The sequence below is a fragment of the Brachyistius frenatus genome, unplaced genomic scaffold (assembly GCF_029030835.1).
Source record: "Brachyistius frenatus isolate BFR_SWC_R1_liver_20210118 unplaced genomic scaffold, ASM2903083v1 Contig_32, whole genome shotgun sequence".
Lineage (NCBI taxonomy): Eukaryota > Metazoa > Chordata > Actinopteri > Embiotocidae > Brachyistius > Brachyistius frenatus.
This window is the reverse complement of record NW_027210631.1, coordinates 2,749,142-2,773,977: the sequence shown is the minus strand read 5'-3', so window position 1 is coordinate 2,773,977 and position 24,836 is coordinate 2,749,142. Positions and strand designations below refer to the sequence as shown.

General features: G+C 42.5%; 1 protein-coding gene across 2 annotated transcripts in view; it reads left to right on the top strand.

Moving 5' to 3' along the window:
- camk1da (calcium/calmodulin-dependent protein kinase 1Da) overlaps window positions 1–23,625 on the top strand; it is a 66,927-nt gene extending 43,302 nt beyond the window's left edge. For both annotated transcript variants that reach the window (XM_069700114.1, XM_069700115.1), the window contains exons 4-11: window positions 7,629–7,767; window positions 8,411–8,537; window positions 11,573–11,648; window positions 16,247–16,359; window positions 17,509–17,587; window positions 17,879–17,966; window positions 18,447–18,708; window positions 20,110–23,625. In XM_069700114.1, coding sequence (XP_069556215.1) covers window positions 7,629–7,767; window positions 8,411–8,537; window positions 11,573–11,648; window positions 16,247–16,359; window positions 17,509–17,587; window positions 17,879–17,966; window positions 18,447–18,708; window positions 20,110–20,234 — 1,009 coding nt within the window. In that variant the 3' untranslated portion in view covers window positions 20,235–23,625. The remainder of the gene's footprint in view (window positions 1–7,628; window positions 7,768–8,410; window positions 8,538–11,572; window positions 11,649–16,246; window positions 16,360–17,508; window positions 17,588–17,878; window positions 17,967–18,446; window positions 18,709–20,109) is intronic.
- Window positions 23,626–24,836: the final 1,211 nt, after the last annotated feature.

Below are 24,836 nucleotides of genomic sequence, written 5' to 3'. Positions count from 1 at the left end.
CAGTGGAGAGAGTTCACATGACAACAACAAAGAGGCAACATGGCCGCCCACAGGAAATCTGCTGTCTGAATACAGAAGAGTGACAAACAACCTCGTCGTCACCCATGTAGACCATCACAGGGACGAAGTGGAGGCATTATTATTTGTACAATACATTTGTACACGTCGTTTTTAACCAATAAAGTTTAAAACAGCCAGCAATTGAGCATGAACTGACTTATTTTTGCGCTGAGCAAGTGCATCTCTCGCTTTCACCACAAACGTTCCCATTTCCAGTGACGTCAGACCTTCTTCCCGGTTGTTTATGAATGCACCATCAATATAAAAGCTGTCACTTGTTATCACGAAACCCAGATCGTTCTGTCTCACCTGTGATGTATCCCTCAATTCTCAAAGAGCTGTTTAAGCACACGTCAGCTCGTCGCAGCCCGAAAGCGCCTAACGGAGGCTATCCGCAACTTCTGACTGGTTTCGATTGATTTCTATCACAACTGTATCCTTCAGAAGTGCTTGTTTTATTCTGCCGTCTGACTGTTTTCACAGTTCTGCTCTTGGCGCCTGCGTGTTCGTTGCAGACAGACAATCAGAGACAGACACGCAGCGCTGTGCAGTGAATGTTAAAATATAAGAGACAGAGAGGAGTTCAGACTCCCTTTTTGCTGCAGACTGTCCCTCATTAACCTGTACACAGCGCTGCAGCTTCATCACTCTCCAGCGGATCTGTGAAACAGGATGCTGGCGTGTTCATCCCTTCTTGTAAAACTGGGATTCATCTCAGCACGAACTCAGCAGCGCTTCTGCCAACATGTGGCACAAAGTGAGGCTTGTGTAACAGCTGTGTTTGTCTCTGCAGTAGTAAGGAACCTCATGTGTTATAATTAAATGCATTTGCAGAAATGTCAGGTCTGTTTTCCGGCGGACAGAAATCTCATTTAGCCAACAAAGGATTTTTGGATGTTTTCTGTGTAATTGCAGCGCGGCAGATCGATGCAGTCTGACAGCGTTTCCTTCGCTCCCGTTCATCACAGCTTGTCTTACGTAACCTCGACCGCAGGGAGGCAATCAGTCCGTGCTGCTATTATATCAATGCAACCCATTGCAACGGGGGCTTTCTATTGATGCTGCTTGTGTTGTGAGTTGCATATTAGTAAAAGACAGAAGCGCCTTCAGTGGAGGGAGGATCTGGCTCGAACCAAATCCAGAAGAAAGTAGCTGAGTTTGTTGATGCAGTTTTCAACGTGCTTTTGGAAAACCGCCTTCTCGTCAGTTTGTCGTGGGTTTAAAGGAAGACTGTAAGCAGGAGGACACGCTCACCAGCTCACAGCTTTTTGTTGGTGTTCATAGCCGTAAACCTTTGTTTACACTGGTTTGTTCTGTGACAGCAGTTCGTTCAGTGTTTCACTTCTTCGGTTTGTTCACGTTGGAATCGGAACATCGAAATATGGATGTCGGATTTATATTTGAGGTTAAAATTGCGGGTATTCAGATACTGCCGGGGTTTATGGGTGGAGGGCTGGTGGTCGGCTCAGAGTTAAATCAGTGCTCTTCCAAAAACCTACAAACACTGAAACTTGTTTTTAACATGGACTTTTGTGCCAAAGCTGTCATTCAAATTCAATTACGAGTTCTGATTATGAATTCAGAAAACAAGTTATTGAAGCGTCTGCACAGTCCACCGTATGTTTGAAGCTCTTCTAGAGACTATAGTATGTATCTGTACAGTATATAACTATTTTCACTTTCCTGTTAGTCCTTGTTACTGCTTCATGGTTTTGTGACATCACAGCTCCACCGTACTTCAACCTGATTTATGATGTCGACTCAAATTACGTTGTAATTGTGTGCGTCTGCAGGACCTTCACAGTGTAATTCCAGTTTATTTCAACCTGACGTATTTCCTGTTACTGTAGTTTGATGCGTTTAGGATTCATTTAAAAACGTTGTCTGAATCAACTCTCAACGGTGGAATCCAATGATTACATGTTGATAATCAGTTTGATTTTGAACATGAAACTTTGAAATTGCAACTTAAAAATCTACATATTGATCAAAGAAATAGGAAATTCTTATTAATTGGTTGATCATATTTTGTCTTCTTTACCAGTCCTTTATTGTTAGCCAACCTACAATGCTAACTATGTCAGCAAGTAAATAAATCTAAGTCAATGATTTTATTCAGTGTGGGTCGTCATGTCGTTGATATATTATGATATTTTTTAACAGTTGGGTGATGTTTCCTGTTTATCTCTATCAGTTTAGCTGGTGCATATACAAAATCAAAGCAAGAAATGCTCAGATCAGAGCTCAGCATTGATTGCTTAAAAGCTGTCCAGCTGTGTTAATCAGGTTATGTTTACACACGTTAGAAGTTTAATATAATTAGAGTAATTAAAGTGCTTGCATGATTGTTTCTACATCATTGCCTTATTTATATTTAAGTGTTCAAGCAAACAAACAAGGTCTCTGTCAAAGGAAGCAGCCTGGAGGTGCAGCGAGGGGGTTTTTTACTTCCCTCCACGGCTTCTAATGACTGCGACGGCTCCGTGGCTCCGGTCAGGTCTCTGACGCTCTGCTGTGATTACTACAAGGCGGTAATTACTCTTCATCTCTGCCATGGCGAAGAGCATGTTCACACACACGCACCCTTAAGGTTCGCTCTCTGCCATGATGCACAGCGAGAGGGGACGATAAGATCGCCCGCCGGATCAGCTGACAGAGAAGAAATGGATGGAGGGGCAGTGAAAAGGAAGGAGGGAGGGACGTTGCAATATTTATTCGGCAAAAATATTTGTGTCCCGATTTTCTTTAATCCTGCAGCACTTGACTGACTGCAGGTTGTGTCCAGGGTTGTGTCAGTTACACTACTGGTATGGCCTGAAAATAGCCACACTCACAGCCCCACTATCTCATCAAAATGTGTAATACTCCTGTCTGTCCACTAGAGGGTACCATACAGGGAGCGATATAAAGTCCATGTACGGAGGAGGCTGGGACTGGTTGTATGAAGCAAACACAGGACTTTTGACCCGTGTCGACCCGAATCCAAGATAAAGTCGAAGTGGATTTCTTTCCCTCCTTTCCATAATGTATTAAACTCACGCAACCGAAGTAACTTACGCAACATATGTAGCATTACTTGTTTACTCATTTATTTGAACCCAAAACAAGATCTTTTCCGGGCCCTTATCAAGTAGTTTTGGTGCATGAACCAAATTGAATTGCGATCGTGTCACGTTTAATCCAGACCATAATCTTCTCCTAAACCTGACCACGTGGTTTTTGGCATCTAAACATGAGGTATCTTACTTTTCACGTCAACACGAGGCAAAAGGTGATACATCATAGGTGAGCAGGTTAGAGGTTGTGACAGTCGTGGCCAATCACATGCACCACTTCCATTCCTTGTAAACACAGGACTCCCTCCATCACAACAAACTGAGAATCCTGTGGAGAGTTTTCCTCAGAAAAAAAACTATTACCGACCACGATGTAGTTTATTAATCTAAAAGAGCAGATGATGAAACTTTTTTTTTTTAATCTGATGGACATATTGAAGATTTGAAAGTCATAGATTTTATGTTATGATACTAATCTATACAAGAGCCATCTGCCGGTAGATACCACTGTAGGGCAATGTATAAAATGAAAGTACATTTATTTCTTTAATCATTCTCCTTCTAACACATGTCTGTCAGATGAGGTCACCTTCGGTTGGGCAAATATCACAACTTCCTTTATCAGTTTCAAATTAAAAGCTCTTGTTTCAGATTAAAAGTCTAGAGAGTGTTTCATAAACAGTCCAGCCATACTCTGGGTTTTGAGGTAGTTGAGGTTTCGTTCAGTTAAATTTAGCTTTTTCATACAAAAATAACTACTGACAATCCAGTTGTTAATCTTCATACTGCGACATTATCAGGATTTTTGAATAAACACTGAAACATCACGGATATAATATTTACGCCAAACAATCTCCACCACATGATGCCGGGCTCACAACATGTCTATTGTCATTTTAAAACATGCAGGATGAAGATGCAAGTGAAGGACTGACAAGCTACTCTTATTTGATCTACAATCCTTTAACAGACTGAGTGAACTGTTTTCAATGCGTCAGTGTCCAACACACCAGCTCATTCACAGCAGAGTCATCAATTAAAAGAACAAGAAATGAGGTTTCTGTTGTTAGTTTGACCACTCCAGTGAATAGATGAAGCAAAATGTGAATAAAGTGGGTTGTGTAATATTAGGTAGGTTTCTGTTTGTGTGCCTTCATCACATAAAGCCACCGACCTGCTCAGAGCAGGCTGTGATCTCACTCTTGGCACCCAGATTGCGCTGCACCACTGGATTGGCACCTTCCTCCTCCTCCTCCTCCTCCTGGAGTCACCAAGAAACCAAAACGGCACAGTTGAGGAAAATACAAGTTTACCAGAGCAGCACTGCATTCTGGAGACATGAAAACAACAGAGCTATTGATGTTTTTATGTCAACAACATGTTTTCTTTTTTATCTCATTTTGAGATGAGGGAAGTTTCTATGTCATTGACTGGATATAAAAGTACACATAGCTTCCGGGTCCGACAAGTGAGGCCAATGCGGAGGTGCCGTTAGGAGCAACACCACTGATGGCCACTAGGGTTTGGCACCAAAAAGGCTCTGACTCCATAGACTCCCATTTAACTTGAAATACAATGTCAATAAAAAAAAATTTCCACAAGTCATAATGGTGTCATTCACTAAAGTCAGTCCTTCTTATTGGTTTTCTGGTGGTCCATCTGACAACAATCTCTTCATTAATTAGATATTAGGCATCAAAAAGCAGTATGTTTGGGGGCGGGTCTTAGTCTGTAGTGCAGTTCGATTTAAGGACATGGCTCTTCCTCACTTATTGGGGCGAGCGTCATGTCCTTGGGTTCCCAATCAGATCGAGTTAGATCCACCACTTGCTCCTCCCCAACTCATCCAAATATGGTCCAAAATATCAAGATGGCGACGGCCGAAATCTAAACTTGAGTCTTCAGAACAGCAGTTCACAAACTCTTTGAAGATTAGTTTTTATCCAATGAGAAAAGATGAATCCTCTTTCTAATGTGTGTGTGTGTGTGTGTGAGTGTGTGTATGTGAATTTGTTTGACATTGTACTGATTATGTTTGCCTTTGATGTGTGTGTGCCTGTGTATGTGCGTGACCTTGTATGTGTGTCTTTCCTAGTTTTTGTGCTCATCTTTGGTTGTATGTGCTTTTTATCTTCGTGTGTGTGTGTGTGTGTGTGTGTGTGTGTGTGTGTGTGTGTGTGTGTGTGTGTGTGTGTGTGTGTGTGTGTGTGTGTGTGTGTGTGTGTGAGAGAGTGTGTGTGTGTGTGTGTGTGTGTGTGTGTGTGTGTGTGTGCATCTGTATATCTGCTTTTGTGTGTGTTCTTGTGTGGGAGCTCCTGTCTGATTGCCATAGTCTCCTTACGCAAACGCTTATGCAACCATACAGGCTGGTGGCTGATCTCCCTTTTGCTGTGTGTGTGTGTGTGTGTGTGTGTGTGTGTGTGTGTGTGTGTGTGTGTGTGTGTGTGTGTGTGTGTGTGTGTGTGTGTGTGTGTGTGTGTGTGTGTGTGTGTGTGTGTGTGTGTGTGTGTGTGTGTGTGTGTTTGCACATTTAGCCCTTTCTCCTCATTCCCAGACATGACTGCCTCTAGAAGCGAGCAAGTCACCAGCCTCTTTGAAAAGAGAGAGAGAGGGAGAGAGAGGGGGAGAGAGAGAGAGAGAGAGAGAGGGGGAGAGAGAGGGGGAGAGAGAGAGAGAGAGAGGGAGAGAGAGAGAGAGAGAGAGAGAGAGAGAGAGGGGATTAGCAATTAATTCCAATCTCTTTTTTTCAGAAACTTCATCAGAGTTCAACTTCCACAGTCTCTAATCTGATCTGTCGCTGTGACGACGCCCCGCAGACACACCGGGCAACTTGTGTGTGCGTGTTTGTCCTTGTGAATACCGTGTGCACCGTGTTCGTGACCTCTGGTCCACTTTTGTGCTCGTGTGTAATTTGTGTTTGTCCTTCATTATTATGATTAAAAGGAGGAAGTACAAAGATGTTGTACATACCGAAGAGAAAACTACATGCTGGTTACTACTACTTATATAAGTATTTTTATTAGTAACACTATTATTATTGCTAGTTTAGAGTCATGCTGCTTCTTTTTTTATTTTATTTTTTATGTTTTTTTGTTTCCATGTTGTGATTATAAAGTGTTTTTGGACCATGTTGCCTGGTGATTTCATACCTAAAGTTGAATTGAATTACCGTGTTGCTGCAGCAACTATTTACATGCTTCTTGCATATACCAAACAGTCCGCATTAACATCCAAACATTTAGATAAAATTATATTCTATTAAATTGGAGAAAAAAAAAGAATCTTTTCACAGTGGTTGCAAAACAAAAACTGCAATATTTTGGTCACATTGCCGCGCGTGAAGGAGACAATCTGGAAAAGCTGATTATGTTTGGTAAAGTGGAAGTGAAAAGAAGCAGAGGAGGACAGAAACTCCGCCGGACAGATGGAATTACAACTCTCATAAAGAAATCAATTCATAGCTGCTACATCAAAGCTCAAAACCGCTATGAATGGAGAGACTTCATCAAAAAAGTCACGAATACTCAGATATGAGTAGAACAACGACGACGATATTGCGGGGTGAGCCATCGGTGGTCCTCCAGCAGGGGGAGCTCTGCGTCCGCTGTCAAGGTGATAAGCGGCTATCACCTGAATGAACCGTATCACTTGTACACCTGGACAAGTTATGTCATGCGGTCCGGAGTCATGCAAATATAAAAACAACTATTGAAGCAATCTGCCAGAGGGGAGAACATTGCAGATTAACTTCTTAAAAGTATTTTTGTTGGATCAAATAGGATGGGGGTTTTTGGGGTTTTTTTTTCTCCAGAGACTGGTTTCACCTGCAGCGCTACAGTGCGGATATTTGAGAATATTTGACCTACTTTGACTCATAAAAATGGTCTTACTTGTGTGTTTGATGAAAAATGTGAATCTTTTAATCTTTTCTCAAACCTGTCCTGATCGGTTACTGTTGGAAAAATGTCAAATATTACAGCCGAAAAAGACAAACACCAGTCCTCCACTGTGATCATTTAGGCATTTTCATTTGCTGCTACATCTGAATGACAGAAAACAGATATAGATTAAAGAATTATCTTAAAACAATCGTGAGAGTTGTGATCCAAGTAGACAGACATCAGAAAATGTGTGAAATGCAGCTGTGAATCAGTGTGGAAACACAAAGAAAACACGATATAGGAGACTGTGTTTTTAGCACATTTTTAAAGGTAACATGTATTGTAAGATTGTGTGTGTGTGTGTGTGTGTGTGTGTGTGTGTGTGTGTGTGTGTGTGTGTGTGTGTGTGTGTGTGTGTGTGTGTGTGTGTGTGTGTGTGTGTGTGTAACACATGGCTCACAGCTTCCACACACTCTTGGCTGGAAACACCTACAGCTCATAAATTATCAGAAATCTCGACCCAGTGCCCCTCTTCTCCCGCCTCCAGCCTGTTACCGGTTATTGCCATGTGTGTATGCTAATGTTTTTCACACACACACACTCACACTTGGTCCCCTGTCCTGTCCTGCAGGGTGTCCGGCGGCGAGCTGTTCGACCGAATCGTGGAGAAAGGTTTCTACACGGAGAAGGACGCGAGCACGCTGATCCGACAAGTTCTGGACGCTGTCAACTACCTGCACAAGATGGGCATCGTACACCGAGACCTGAAGGTAACACACACACACACACACACACACACACACACACGCACAAACAAACATTCCCTGCTCGTTCACCGAGGCCTTACCACACACACACACACACACACACACACACACACACACACACACACACACACACACACACACACACACACACACACACACACACACACACACACACACACACACACACACACACACACACACACACACACGCACAAACAAACATTCCCTGCTCGTTCACCGAGGCCTTACCACACACACACACACACACGAGTATATACAGTACTCACTCTCCCCTCCGACAGTTTAAACCCACACGAACGGCACTCACTTGACAGCCAATGATTTACCGCAGCAATGAGGGCACTGGCTTGACACATGCAGTGCATTGTGGGTCGGAGTGGCGCATGCCGGCTGTTGGAAGAGAGGGGATTGGTCAGAATGAACTCCATAAACCAGAGCAGTATCAAAAGGGGCAAGAGGGGAAAGTTATGTGTTTAAAAAGCTTCAAATTGCATTTATTTTTCTTTACTGACAAAAATGAAACCAAAATAATCATATATTGATTCTTTCTTTCTTTCTTTCTTTCTTTCTTTCTTTCTTTCTTTCTTCCCTTACATTTTTCCTTCCTTTCCTTCCTCTCTTGCAGCCAGAGAACCTGTTGTATTTTAATCCTCAAGATGAGTCCAAGATCATGATCAGTGACTTTGGTCTTTCCAAGATGGAGGGCAGTGGTGACGTCATGTCCACCGCCTGCGGCACGCCGGGATACGTGGGTAAGACAGTCAGACGTCCCTTACCTCCAACAGTCTGGACTCTTTCCTCTTCTTCATAATTTTGCCCCTAAACATCACCATTAACCGCCTCAGTTGATGAATGATTTACCACTTAAAAAATGTTTTTTCAGCTCATTGTAGAAAGAAACGGGAAACAGGCAGTGAAACAAGTAAAACCTCACAGCCACCACCGGCAGATTGATTGGCCAACTCGCTAATGCAAAGCATGACGGCATTACGTAGATGAAAATGGTGAAACAAGCATGTGTGTGATCATGTGTGTGTTGCTATGGGAGACAGATGTTCACTGACAACAAACAAAACTTCTGTCTAACAAAGATCCCACAAACTGTCACATAAACAAATCTGCAATGGAAATACAGACAGACAGGTTGATAAAAAAACAGTTTTAATTTGAATCATGAACTATAAACTGAACCCAGCTGGGCTTCATTGTCGTGTTAAACTTCTCAATTTCTGAATGTTTTAACAATTTTCATCAGCGCCTCACAAACTGGCTGCTTTTCTCTGATTTCGATGTAACACTTCTGAAACTTGACTTTTAAAATACTTCAGATACTCATGACTCAAATATGCAAACACAGAGGAACACGCTCACTTAACCAATCAGAAAAACAATGACGTCAGCTGAGATTTGACTTTAATAGTCAGATCCTTGCATTCCTTTCTCATCCACGCTTCCTCCATCCAACTCCTTCAGCTTCACCCCCCTTTCCTCGCTCTCCTGCAGAGGTTTGATGGGCTGCGGGGTATTTCGACCCCAGACGTGTCTAAATATAAACCAGATACAAATGAAAACCAGATTTGAATGGCCGCAACGAGAACAACATAATGACATTTATTCTCCACTTATGAAAAGCTCCCGTTGACAAAATGACTTCCGCTGATTTACATTGTCGCACAGAAATAAAATGTGACATTTGACATTGCTGAATGTGTCACTGTCAGCAAATTATGGTGTTTTTACTGACACTGCAAGTCTCTATGTTAACCATAATACATGACCCTAAACCCAAACTGACCTTAATGCCACAAAACACAAATAACTGTATATACTCCATATATAATAACTGTACACACTTGAAATAAAATACCTGACACACCTATGTTAGGGAGTAAATAAACACCTAAATCAATATACATTTCAGCAGATAGTCTTTATATAATGTATATACTGTATATTTAAATGCATATTTTTGCAATAATCTCTTAAATGTGGTTATCAAATACTTTTGACACTCAAGACAAAGATGTGTAATGGAGTCACACATCCAGTATTATACAGTTGATATCTAATTTACCCCACACCTCTTGTTCTGCATTACGCTATTTAAAAAGCTGCTTTCATATCAGTGAATATCAGTATTGTGTGTATGGCCATTATATCCATCGGGCTTTAGTTTAAAATATATTGTACCACAAACAAGCAACAGGATTTTATTTCCCACGAGAAAAACCAAGACGACAAACTATCCAAAGGTCCATTTTAACACAATAAACAGTTTGTTTAGAAATAATAAAAGAAGGTCCGAGTAGTTATTATGAGCTGAAACAGAGAATTAACCTTCACCAGCAAAAAAGTCCCACGCTGTTTTTGACAGCCGTCTTATAGGACATGCAGAAGAGAAACACCAAAACAAATAAGAATTTAGCAAAACAATTTGTTCAAATTAAAATTTATTATGACTGGATGCTCTACTGTAATACAAGTAGTAATACAAGTAGCATGTTTGACCCTGATTTCAGTTTTGGAAGTAGTGAACACCAGACACAGTGACCTCAGTGTGTAACAATGTTCTTATTCTGAATCCCCACACACACACACGCACGCACACACACACACACACACACACACACACACACACACACACACACACACACACACACACACACACACACACACACACACACACACACACACACACACTCACAATGAGTCACTGTAGACCAATAAACAAACTTAATCACTCTGGTTTAGCCAAAGTGTGCAAAGCTTATTTTACCCCAGATTTGACGGGTTATTTCTTTGTGTGTGTGTGTGTGTGTGTGTGTGTGTGTGTGTGTGTGCGTGCGTGCGTGCGTGTGTGTGTGCGAGAGTGTGTGAAATCTATTTCTGAGGCAGGCTTGTGTGTGCATGTGTGAGGTGAAGTTATGATGAGTTCACTGTCATCAGTAATGTGTTCTGTCCACGGGTCGGACCGGACCGCCTCCTTTTAAACACCAACAGCAGGGAGAATAGCTCTTAAGGGAAAAGGGCCTCGTGCTGCGTTCAAATGGAACTCGTGACCTCGTGGTTACAACATGGGAAGCCATGTGCAACGTATGTTTGGCGTTCAAGTGGTTAAGTCGTAAAAACACGGTTGCTAGGCAACGGCAGCATGGACGGCGTCTAGAAGCCACAGCGGCTAACAATTTAGCACGCTAAGGGGCAGGTAACATAACGCAGGAAATCCAAAGACACAGAGGGAAAAGATGAGGCCGCTGGGAAGATCAACATTTTCCTCAGACATAGACCATTATCTAAATTATATATTCGCTTAACATCCAACGAAAAATGAACTTCCATGTCCTCTGACATTTCTGTAAACGTCAGCCAACACGTCACAACTCGTGAACTCGAGGCTTTTAGAAAATTTCTGACGTAAATACCACAACATTTGAACGCAGCATTGTTTTGGATCGTTACAAGTCATTTTTTATGCCAGGTGCGACTCTGGAGCCGTGAGAATCTGGTCCTCCTGCACAAAATCTCCCACCGTCAACCAAACCGACATGTGATTTTAATCTGCGGAGACATGGACTGTCTGCATATTTTCTCTGTGTTCAGGCTCATTAAACAGCTGCATTTCCACGTAAAAATCACGTAGCAGATTTTACTGGGCTTCAAGCTGACAAGAAAGTAGCAGCACAGTCCAGATTTTAGCGTAGTTAACTTTACTACCGGGCTACTGCAAAAACGAGGCACGTTAGCAGACGATTTTTTTTCTGTAACCGATTGTGTTTGTGTGTCTCAGCTCCAGAGGTTCTGGCCCAGAAGCCGTACAGTAAAGCAGTGGACTGCTGGTCCATCGGAGTGATCGCCTACATCCTGTACGTACCGGCTCCTCTTCTGTGTTACATCACACCGCACACACTGGTTTCATCCAAGCAGTCTGACATCACCACAGATTCAGTTGGTGTGAGATTCACAGTTCACAAGTGTTTCCAATCCACGTGAGCCTCATTCATTCAATCATTCACAGCTTATGTACAACAAGTTGGGAAATCTGCGTGCTTGATGCCACTTGTTGGAGCCAATCTCATGAGCCCATCGTGTTGACCGACAGGTGGTGTGTAATTATTTTTTTAACAGACAGATACTTGTGCTAAATTATAAATTGTCCTATCTGTGGGGTTTTATTAATAGATATTTATAATATACCGATATTGGCCAATGTGAAAACATTTTTTAGACAACATAATGCTGAAAACAATGCTTTGGGTAAATTAGATATTGTTCTCATTGGATAGCCTTTTCATATTTATTTCTAATGATTAAATTAACATTGAAGTTCACTGTTTCAGTGCAATAAACAATAACGTGTAAAATATCCTGCCTTTATTACACATCGTTGTCATAAGTGCCAAAAGTGTTTGATAACCACATTTGAGGCATTATTGCAAACAAAATGTATTTATTTATATATATATATATATATATATACTGCATAAGAACTATATAATAAGAACTTTATTTATGTTGGGATTTTCAAAAACAAGTTACAGAGCACTTTACACACATTTAAAACACAATAGGCAACAGTTAATGAAACATAATGATACAAATACAACAAGAAAATAAAACAGACAGTAAATAACAAAAACAGAAGTGAAAACAACAAAAAGCGAGTCTAAAATAGTGTGTTTGTAAGAGTGCCTTAAAAAAAGACAGTGTGTTAGCGTCCCTGATCTCCTCTGGTATATATGGTAGGCATATACAGTTATCTAGAGAGAATATAGGTCGACTCCCTAATTTCAACATCACCCCCAAAATCCAGGATCAGTTGAGCTCTGCTGTTTATATGATGTAAATTGTGATTTCATAATCATTGTCATAAAATATTTTTTTTGTTTTTTTGTTGCTGTGACTGTTTTGCCGGCCTTCGAGCTGTACTCAGCCACAGTCCACTCACAGGTGTTTTCACTCATTACGGTTGCTTGGACCTCTGCTGAGGGCTTTGTGGGCGTGTCACTCTGTGCTCGATTGACATCTCCCTCACTACTCCTGTCAGGGCGGGACAACGATGATTCTTATTGGTTTCTTAAAGTTGGCTTAATTAAGCCTTTTCCCACACACGACGCTCGTACATGTCACGGCAGGCAGAGGATGTGTGGGAAGTGATCAAATAAACGATGGCTGAATTACATTCAGCTGCTCCAGTTCCAGGTACTGTGCATGCTGTGCATGGGCCGTCCTTAATGCTACTACGACCAGGTGAGACTGTCTGCAGCGTGAAAGGTCGATTCTTCACCCCGTGTAACCGGAGCAGGAGTCGAATCAGCCGGAACAAGTGGAAACACCTGCGTGGTTGTGCTGTGTAATATCCAGACTGTAGATTATTGTAATGTTGTTGTTTTTTTTAAGTTTAAATCATCTACACGTGTGCTTTTCATTTTTTCTTATTTTTGTATCCGATTTGACCCATATTTCTGGTGTGAAAACGGTGCGGAGTCATTTTACAGTTACCACGCATGGAGCCTTTGAAGTTTAATTGTTTTCAAGATGTGCGGCGGCCTCTCTGACATTTCCTGCCGCTAAGGACTAGTTCCGATAGGAGGACGCATGCTGCGTTCAAATGAAAGTCGTCGAGCTCGTGGTTACAACGCGGGAAGCGTTATGCACCGTGTGGCGTTTGGTGTTCGAGTGGTTAAGTCGTAAAAACACTGTTGCTGGGCAACGGCAACATGGACAGCATCTAGAAGCCACAGAGGCCAACAACTTAGCACGCTAAATGCAAAGACACATGGAAAAGATGAGGCCGCTGGGAAGATCAACATGTTCCTCAGACGTAGATTATTATCTAAGACAAACTCTACATGACTAAAATTACAATATATTCGCTTCACAGCCAACGAAAAATGAACTTCCATGTCCTCATCATTTCCGTAAACGTCAACAAACACGTCACAGCTCCTGAACTCAGGGCTTACTGAAGATTTTGAGTTTCGATGTGGTGAATCCCACGAGGGGACGGTTCCTACACGGACTCTTATCGTGCATTACAGTAGGTTTCGAATGCAAAATTCACATCTGCACTTGATTCTGGACCGAACGGACGTCTGTCAAAACAAACGATGACTTTTCTATTTCCCTTCTGCTTTATAGTCACCAATAACAACACTACAGCTCTACTACTCTCTGTCTGAGATGTGATGTGTTACAAACTCGCAACTCACAGCATCGCTTACCAGCATCATCGCATTCTTTCTCCGAAGCCATTTATCTGTGATTCATCATGTTTAACAGTCATCATGTAGCTCTACGGCAGTGTGTGTGTGTGTGTGTGTGTGTGTGTGTGTGTGTGTGTGTGTGTGTGTGTGTGTGTGTGTGTGTGTGTGTGTGTGTGTGTGTGTGTGTGTGTGTGTGTGTGTGTGTGTGTGTGTGTGTGTGTGTGTGTTCGTTCTCCCCTGCCCGTGTTTCTGTGTGTGCTGCGTGAGACGTTGATGATGTTGCTCGTGTGCCGTCATCAGAGCCAGTCGCAGCTCTGCTGAATGACCTTGTATGGACACGAAGCTGCCGGCTAGATTTCACTTTCTCCGCTTTTTGTTTTTCTTCTGCTGCAGTATATTAAATCGAGGTGGGAGAGAAGAAGGCACGCATAAACTTTACAAACTTTTGTGTTTGAAGTCAAAATATGTCGCCGTCTGACTGTGTCTTTTCCTCATTTCTGTTATATAAATTATATAAATTAGCGTATTTGTGTGTGTGTGTGTGTGTGTGTGTGTGTGTGTGTGTGTGTGTGTGTGTGTGTGTGTGTGTGTGTGTGTGTGTGTGTGTATGTGTGTGCAGGGAAACAGAGAGAGCAGCTCCCTGCTGACAATTAGCACAATTAGCGTTGGAATTCAGACCTTGTTAGCTTTCAGCCGCTGCTCAGGTGGAAAGATCACATCAGGTAATCAAGCATGATAATCACCCAGGATCCTCAGTGTGTGTGTGTGTGTGTGTGTGTGTGTGTGTGTGTGTGTGTGTGTGTGTGTGTGTGTGTGTGTGTGTGTGTGTGTGTGTGTGTGTGTGTGTGTGTGTGTGTGTGTGTGTGACAGGTGAATCTGTAAACAAACGAGAAAGCAGGAAAACAAACAGAAACCTGTTTCTTTCCTCTGAATCTTCCGTTCGTTCTTTCTTCCTTCATCTGTGTTTTTTTTTTTCCTTTTTTTTTTTTTTTTTCCGGTGTGTATCGATGGAGAACGGCATTTTAATGAGTTTTTATAAAAATCTCTTGGTGCATCCAGAACTTGAGTAATGAGGTGCAGATGATGTTTTTGGTTGAGCAGGCGCTCTGCTGCTGGTTCAGTTGGCTCATTACAGAGAATCAGACTGGAACTTGAGTTAATTTGTGTTCACCAGCACTGGAAACCAGTACTCTCATGTTAACGTGATTAAGGTGATACAGCCAACTACTGCTATTCGCGGCGGGGCAGTCACATAAAGCACCACTGTGACCACAATCACTCAGCGTGGACAGGAATGACAGTTCACGTGAGAAATGTTGACACCATTAGGAAAAGAAACACCTTCCACCCAGAGTTATCCTGGGCATTATGGTGGAAATTCAAAGCAGATTATTTATCAAAGATTGATACAAGAAGGATCCGGCTTCCTCGCAGGACCTCGCAAGATATGCATGTCAAGTGGTAAAAACCCTGCCTTCACCCAAAAATCAGCTGAGACAGGCTCCAGCACTCCCGGGACACAAAGCAGCTATAGATAGTGGATGGATAATACAAATCACATTCAATAAAATTAGTCAAATTAGATATGAAATCATTAAAAAAAAACGATTTAAGGGTTTTTCACTGTTGAGTTATTAAATCAGACTGAAACCTCATAGTTATGTTTCAAATGTGTTTTATTGAGAAAAACAAGTTTATACATACGGTATATTATGTTGATGCTCATTTTCATTTCTATAAAAAAAGAAAGTATAACGTTACATTCAGAGATGTAGAACAAATCAAACCAAACAAGGAAGAAAACAAGTAGTAATAATAGCACAAATAAAATGATAAATAGATGAAAATAAGAACATTTACCATATAAATATAGGTTGGTAAAGATTAAATTAGTATGTATGTACTAAAATATAGCAAACATTTAATACATCTTGGATTGGAGCCTCACTCTTGTTTTACCACCTCATCTTTTCCCCTTTCTCCTGCTCTTTTCTCACTCAGTAACTCTTTATGTTGTTGAACAGTGTATAAGAGTACATTACCACCTCTTTTGTCAGGTAGGATGACGGATTCCCTGAAACACTATTATTAAGTACAGTCACGCTATGTTTCCATGTAGGGCTGCAACCGTTTCTAATCGTTTCAACCCTCAACGAATGATTTGATAAATAAGTGACTTCACGAAAATAAATAAATGAACCAATGACGGATCAAAAAGAGTAACTGACGCGGTGACAGAGTGACCCTCTCGTCTGCAGGTTGTGCGGCTATCCTCCGTTCTACGACGAAAACGACTCCAAGCTGTTTGAGCAGATCCTGAAAGCCGACTACGAGTTTGACGCACCGTACTGGGACGACATATCGGACTCAGGTGAGCCTTCCTCTTCCTCCTCTTCCTCCTCTTTGACCATTACGCTCGTCCTCCTCTGTCCACCATGTGGAACATATGGACCACACACCACCTCTCCATCACCGCCTCTGACTTCATCTGCCTGGAATGAATGTATGTGGGAGTGTGTGTGTGTGTGTGTGTGTGTGTGTGTGTGTGTGTGTGTGTGTGTGTGTGTGTGTGTGTGTGTGTGTGTGTGTGTGTGTGTGTGTGTGTGTGTGTGTGTGTGTGTGTGTGTGTGTGCGCCGCATCCCCCATGAAGTTGACATTTCAGTTTGAACTCAAATATCTCAACCTGTGTGTCAGAGATATGCACAAGCTGCCCTTCGGCATCCAGGCGTCAGGTTCAGCCACCAAAAACCACGTGGTTACGTTCAGGAAGAGATTATTGTGTGGGTGAAATGTGGTCAGATTTAGGCTCTAAAACTACGTGGTTAGTTGGAGGAAAAGAATCACGGTTTGGATCCAGATAAGTCGTTTTACGTAAGTAATGTAACACAAGTTAAATACATTATTCTATGTACATAACCTACTCAGGCTACTTTAAACTTGACTTTTGCTTCCTCACGGACTTGAACGCCAGTCTTCCGGGCGAATCTATCCTCCCCACGCAGTCACATGACCGTCTTCTCTGATCCGGATGGTCGCCATGTTGTCGCCAAAGGGCACCTTGTGCGTATCTGTGACACCAACGGCTTTGACATACTGCCAGAATTTAACATCCGTGGAATGAGAACTGGCTGAACTATCTCCACAACTATTGGCATTTGGATCAAATTTGACTCACACATTCAATCATGCTCCCCTGTAGAGGAACTGTTAACTACCTCATTCATCATTTTTAGGACTAAATTTCTGCAAAAACAAGTGCTGCATCTGCTACAAATTCTTTTAGAGAGATTATATCTCAGACGGTAGGCTTCAGCGGATACCCACGTTACAGTACTTCATGCTGATGAACACAAGCAGCCAGTCAGGCATACACAGAAGTATCAATGTCATTTTGGTCTGAAAATACCTCTCTGCAGTTTTAAGTTGCTACAGTGGTGGTGTATTGGTGTGTCCAGAGTTATTAACATTTTATGATCCTTTTGATGCTTTTTTTTTTTTTTTTTTTTTTTTTTCTCCCAGCCAAGGATTTCATCAGCAGCCTGATGGAAAAAGATCCAGCCAAGCGTTTCACCTGTGATCAGGCGCTCAGACACCCCTGGTGAGAAACACACACACACACACACACACACACACACACACACACACACACACACACACACACACACACACACACACACACACACACACACACACACGCACAAATTCTGTTAACACTTCTGAATGTACATCAATATCTATATTGATTTGATGCCATTTTTTTGTGCCTGTGTTTGACTGTGTGTGTGTGTGTGTGTGTGTGTGTGTGTGTGTGTGTGTGTGTGTGTGTGTGTGTGTGTGTGTGTGTGTGTGTGTGTGTGTGTGTGTGTGTGTGTGTGTGTGAATATATTAGGATCGCTGGGGATACGGCTCTCTGCAAGAACATCCATGAGTCAGTCAGCCGGCAGATCAGAAAGAACTTCGCCAAGAGCAAATGGAGGGTAAATTTTGTTTACTGCAGTTTCTTCTCAGCGGTTTTGGCTCCACTGCAGCAGACTGCGTTACTCTACTACTCCCCTCAAACGATTGTGTTTTCAGAAGGTGAATCACTCGGCGGTAACAACCTGGCCAGCCATATGCTCAGGAGTTGACCCTACATCCTCTCCTTTCCCTCAGAGGAAAAAAGACTGCAGACCTGAAAGAGTTTCCACTTTCCGCAATGTCAAATTAATTATGAAAAATCTCTTTTTGGGTGTTTTTAATGACTTAATGTAAAAATAAATCCCGAATATAATCCCCATCCTACTCGTGAAACTCACATATTTGTACCCAATTTCTTCCTGTTTTCCAGTTGATTTAGTCTTTTAAATGATCTTCTCACTCTTAAGTCAGAGAAAACGTCCCGTTTTAACAAGACACAGATAATGCAATGATAAAATCATTTCCGTTTTTTTCACATCGGATTTCCTCCTTCTGTACAGCAAGCGTTCAACGCCACCGCCGTGGTCCGGCACATGAGGCGGCTGCAGCTTGGCAGCAGCATGGGAAGCAGCATGGACGCCTCCAACTCACCGAACAGGCCGAGTCAGACGCAGAAGCCAGCCCAAAGCAAGAGCCAGGCGGGCCAGAACCAGCCGGCTCAGAGCCAAAACACGGGCCAGCCGGCTCAGAGCGAGAGCACCAACGCCACCGCCAGCAAAAACTCTTCCATAGACAACAACGTAACAGCTCCCCACAAGGAATGTGAGTATGAGTCAGTGGCACCAGGACGTTAGGAGAACATATGTGAGCGGTGCGGCTCGGGTTGGAGGAGGAGTTATTGTACGATTGGTAGCTGCGAACATTAGAGTCCGGCGAACTCGAAGCTAATGTTTGCTAACCCAGCTTTACTTTAAAGATCAAGGAACTTTTCAAATGACAATATTACGTGGAGTTAAAGGCCACGTTGAAAAAAACCACCCTTAAAGGTCCCATGTTTTACACTTACACTGGGGTTTTATTTAGTCATTATAGCCGTAAGAAAATGTTTATGTGAGTTTAAGCACCAAAAACCATCTCAGTATAATTTTGCATCTCCTCTCTGGAGCTCTACCAACAACAGGCTGCTTGTGTCTGTGTCTTTAAGGCACATTGATATCAAACCCTCTCTTCTGATTGGTTGACTCTTTTTTTTTTAAATGACACACGCAGGCCAATCACAGGTTTTCTTCGATCTCGTATCGTTTGACAGCTCCACGACAGAATGAGCGCTCAGGGTTTTCTTCCAGATAAATGGTTGACCAGGAGGCAATGCTGAGGGCGGACATGAGCGGGAGTTTGTGACATCACAAATTTACGGTCCAAACGGCAGAGTTGCTCTGTACCGTCTGTGTGCAAGTTCAGTTCAGTGTGTTTTCACACTTTCACAGTATTTATAGCACCTAGACCTGCTTTATAATCAGGAATCTGAACTTCTACAACAATGGACCTTTAACAACAGTCCATCCTCTGTAGGAGCCGCTGCTGAATGCTGCAATGTCAGCTAATGTTAGCCGATGAACCTCGTCATCTGAGGTAGTTGCTCAGCTCTCAGCTCTCATTCTGGAAAACTAGGCAAGTCAAAAGTAAAACATGTTGTTTGAAAACATAAATAATAATAAATCTAAGCAGCGAGCGTTGTGTTAGAATGAAATAACATTCAAATCTTATGTTGATTTAACACTCTTTGACACTTTTTCAGTTTTTTACCTGTTAGCTTTAGCCTCGGCCGTTTAGCATGATGTCACAGATGTCGCCATCGAGTGCTTGTTTTACACCATTTTAGAAGATTGTAATTTTAAAATACAAGTAAGTCCAGCTTGAACCTTTAAAACATCTCAGAAACACCTTTTCAACAAACACATGAAGCAAATTTTAGCGTCGTGAGCTAGCTGATCAAATCATGCATTTGGGCTCACAAATGAGAAATGTTGTCTTCTTCTTTTGAAAATCGAGGGTGCCTCATTTGTCAAAAACATTCTAACGAACTTTAAGTGATAAATCTGCATCTAATCAATGCAAACTGCATATGCGCCGTGTGAAAAGCCGTAGAAACAGTAACTAAGGGCCACCGTGGCGGTCGCCATGCTGAGCCGCTGATCCACCTGCGGACTCCTTTTGTTTCAGGTGTCACCGCGCCGGTCACTCCCTGCAGCCTGGCGTCCGCTGCCTCCTCCCCCGCCGCCGGGACGGAGCTGAACCGGCCGCACGCCGCGGCGGTTCCCGCCCCGGTGCTCACGGAGACCAAGTGACGCCAGGTCCCGCGGGGAACCAGCTGGGAGGCCACGGCGCTGTAGAGGCAGAGAGACGGAGGACGACCGCAGAAGGAAGAGGAGGGACGCCCTCCTCCTCGTCCCTCCCTCTCTTCGCTGCGCTCCGTCTTGAACGCGCCCCCCTCGCCCTCCTCCACCTCCCCCCAGCCGGTACCCCGCCCTGCTCCTGGGAGAGCAGAGGACTTTACCTCCGCCCCACCGATTCAAGCCACCATTGCCACCACCCGTCAGGACGACGTGAGGGAATCCACCAGCACAGCCGCTGACTCTGCGTGCGGTCGGCTGTGATCTTCAGCTCTACAAGGGTGTCGACTGCTCCGAGTTTTGAGCTGCAGTTGGTTCACGGTGGAGCCGGTGGTGTCATATTATTCAATGTCAGTCAACTTCAACTTCCCTCTTGAATCTGGTCTTTCCTGCACCGCTTTATTTAGCTTTTTTTTCCAACTTAGGTTTGACTGTCGGCAAGTGGATTGTTTTATTATTTTTTTTAAAGGTGCTATGTGTAACTCTGAACGAACATCTTGTCCCGTTTTTATTGCTACTTTAGTCAAATTTCTGTAAGTCAGTAAGCTGAAAGATGAGTCACCTCTACTTCGTCATAAGTTACAGTTAACGCTGTGCACAGCTGGCTAAACACATTTAACTCAATTAGAACTCAATTTCCCACAATCCTCCTTGTTTCTTTTCACCACATTGTTTGTCTGCTGTGGAAGAACAGAACCCTGTTCCTGTTCGTAGAGGCTGACGGTTTTCAGAGCTCTTGTTTGCAGTAATTTTACTAACGTTGCAAACTAACATGCCGCTGGTTTATTCCTGTACGAACGCTACACGTAGCACCTTTAAGACCTTTACTGTGTCCTCTTGGGCTTGTTTGTTTGTGCTTCAAGACGTGCTTTAAAAAGTACCACATGACTGTTCAGATGAGGGAACGTGAGCAAGCGCTTTATCTATTTTGCACAGAGAGGGTCCGATGTGTTGTCAGACGCCGATTAGCTGCCATCCACACGCGTTTATCAGACGGAGAGAAGAAGAGATCGCGAACCTTTATGACCGAGTGGATGTCAGAGCATCGTGCAACTTGTTTACTGTCTGAAAGGTTCGGATTATTATTTTCTTACTTCATAAGACTTATAACAATCACCCTTTAAAGGACACGCGTACAGGTTACTGTGAAACAGGCAGCAGGTCTAGGACCTGTCCTAGAGATATGTATTTACTGGGCAGATCGCCATTTGACTTCCCAAAACTAAGGAGCTACAAAGCAGCGCCGTGTCATTTGAAAATGGCTGAAAGAAAGAGGTTAGAAACCCTTTGTGAGATATTTTACCAGCCTGCCACGTCGGTCTTCAGAGTCACAATCCCAGACGGAGAAGCTGTCGCCTGCCGTTGTTTCTCCCCCCTTCGAACGAAGCCATGATCTCTCCTTCTCGTTTAGTCGAGCTGCACCCAGTCCAGAAGTGCTCAGGGAAAACTGCAGCTCCTGTTTTTTTTTTTTTTTTTTTTTTTTTTTTAAGGTTCGTCGTGATCCAGGCGGCATCACAGTTAATGATCCTCGGGATGTTACCTGTGTCCTTCTCCCGGTGTTGTAGTGACTTGAGCTTTGAAGACTCAGACCTGGGCTCAGACTGTACCGCCGATGACTGAGTAGTCCTACGACTTTTGGACTACTTGGTTGGTCAACACAACAGTTCAACTTACAGAAGAGTTATGTAACAACACAACACATCTGTGTCTCACTGTCTGGGTGGACAACAGGTCATTTCTCCTTCATTTTTTACCTTTCTTTTGGCATTTCATTTAAAAACAGATGGATTTCCAGCGCTTAATGTCTCATTTTTAGTTTAACGTGACCGCTTTCATCGACTACTTTCTTCTTTTTCTTAAAGGAACTCAGACTTGACTCCAACATGACCATCTGGTATTACATCCAGTAACTCAGAAAGCAGAACTGTACAACGTCAGGTGCTCGCTCACACATATCAGATCGCCATGTCTTTATTAGATGCAATTCTATTGATCCCTTTATTGTGAACTGTTGCCAAAGACTAGAGCTGAGTATGAAGACAATTTGGTTCATTCTATAGTACTTCATTAATTAGTTAGAACAAAAACCAGTCAGCTGTGAAGCTGTTGATGACACAAGTGAACTGAAACTAAGGGCTGAACTCCAGCTGCAAACTAATCTGGGGAGGAAGCCATTTACCTTTTTTTATTATCTACACTGCTTTAAAAAAAAAAAAAAAGGCTGCAAATTATTCCTAATACTTGTTCAAATCTGTTTGGCATTGTGAGACCACATCTGGATAAAAGACTAATTAAGGCAAAGATGGCAGTAAATCAACACTCACCCACGCTTTCAGGAATTCACTTTTGGCTCACTGCTCGTCTCTGTGTGTCAAGCTCCACCTACCTGGCACTAGAGATGACTAAAACAAACCATTAGGAGATGTTTGTGAGTCTAAATCCTGCAGCTTCTTCCATGTTTAACAGCAGCATTTTCCTCAGTCAGCTCTTCAAGAACAATCGTAGTGTGTTTGGACTTTTAGCCAGTTTATTCCAGCTTTTATCACTGAAAAGAAAAGGATTAATACACTAATTCTACTCTATTCTATATTTTTAATAATGTAAACTTATCCCATCGTAGGGCCAAAACCAGCAATGTGTTTGTCTCTTAATACTTCAAGCCTTGAGTCATAAAAAGGTAGTGAAGACACAAGGAGACCCGGTCACTGTAGTTTTAAGCTGACGTGACTCAAACGGGAGTAAATCGTACATTCGTTGGGGACTATTTGTCTCAGTGGATGGATACAAGGGAAGGCAAGTTTATTTGTATAGCACATTTAAACAACAAGGCAATTCAAAGTGCTTCACATAAAACCTTTAAAAGCATCAAAACATCAGGCAAAGGAAAAGCTCATTTAAAAACAATTAAGAACATTGATCGAAACATTAAAAACAGTCATTAAATCATTAAACAAGCTTAAAAATAGAATAAAAGTTGCAGTGCAGTTTAAGAAATAAAATACAGTAATAAAATGCAGAAATGCAGGAAATTGATCAACATTCTTGAGTCTGGTTCAATTGAAGGCAGCAAACAGAAAAGTCTTCAATCTTGATTTGAAGCAGCTGAGAGTCTCAGCAGACCTGAAGCGTTCTGGGAGTTTGTTCCAGATATGTGGAGCAGAAAAACTGAACGCTGCTTCTCCATGTTTAGTTCTGACTCTGGAGACAGAAAGGAGACCCGTCCCAGACGACCTAAGGGGTCGGGATGGTTCATAAGGTAGCAGCAGATCACAAATGTATTTTGGCCCTAAACCATTCAGTGCTTTATAAACCAACAACAGGATTTTAAAGTCAATTCTTTGTTGGACAGGAAGCCAGTGTAAAGACTTCAGAACTGGAGTGATGTGATCCACTTTCTTGGTTTTAGTGAGGACTCGAGCTGCAGCGTTCTGATTGACTTTTTAGAGAGACCTGTAAACACACCGTTACAATAGTCGAGTCTACTAAAGATGAATCCATGGACAAGTTTTTCCAAATCCTGTTGAGACATAAATCCTCTAATCCTCGATATATTCTTTAGGTGATAGTCGGCTGGTTTTGTAATTGTCTTGATATGGCTGTTCAGATTGAGGTCTGACTCCATAACTACACCTAGATTTCTGGCTCGGTTTGTGTTTTTTAACATCAGTGATTGAAGCTGAGCGCTGACTTTCAATCGTTCTTCCTTGGCCCCAAAAACAATTACTTCTGTTTTATCTTTGTTTAATTGAACACAATTCTGGCACATCCAGTTGTTGATTTGTTCAAGGCATTTACAGCCCTTAGGTATGGGATTATAGTCCCCTGGTAATGTATTTATATAAATGTGTGTGTCGTCTGCATAATTATGAGAACACACTTTGTTGTTTTCCATAATCTGAGCCAGTGGAAGCATTTAGATGTTGAACAGAAGAGGCCCCAGAATTGAACCTTGGGGAACACCACATGTCATTTTAGTCCGCTCTGATGTGTAATTAGCTGTAGACACGAAGTGTTCTCAGTCCTTCAAGTAGGATTCAAACCAGTTTAGTGCCAGAAAGTCCCACCCAGCTTTTTAGTCTGTCCAGTAGTATGTCGTGGTCGACAGTGTCGAATGCAGCACTGACATCCAGTAATACTGAGAATGAAATTCTGCCACTGTCTGTGTTTAAGTGGATGTCATTGAAAACCTTAACAAGAGCAGTTTCAGTACCGTGGTGCTGTCGAAAGCCTGACTGGAAGACTTCAACACACTTATTTACAGCAAGGAAGTTCTTCAGCTGTTGAAAAACCGCCTTTTCAATTATTTTACTTAAAAATGGGAGGTTTGATATTGGCCTGTAATTTGTCATTGTTGCGGAGTCTAAATTAGCCTTTTTTAGGAGTGGTTTGATAACTGCAGTTTTTAGGGCCTGTGGAAAGACACCTGAGAAAAGGGATGAGTTTACAATTTGTAAAAGATCAGTGGTCATGGAGTTTGAAATATTTTTGAAAAAGGCTGTTGGTATTATATCCAAGCTGCAGGAGGAGGACTTCAGATGTTGTATAATGTCTTCCAGA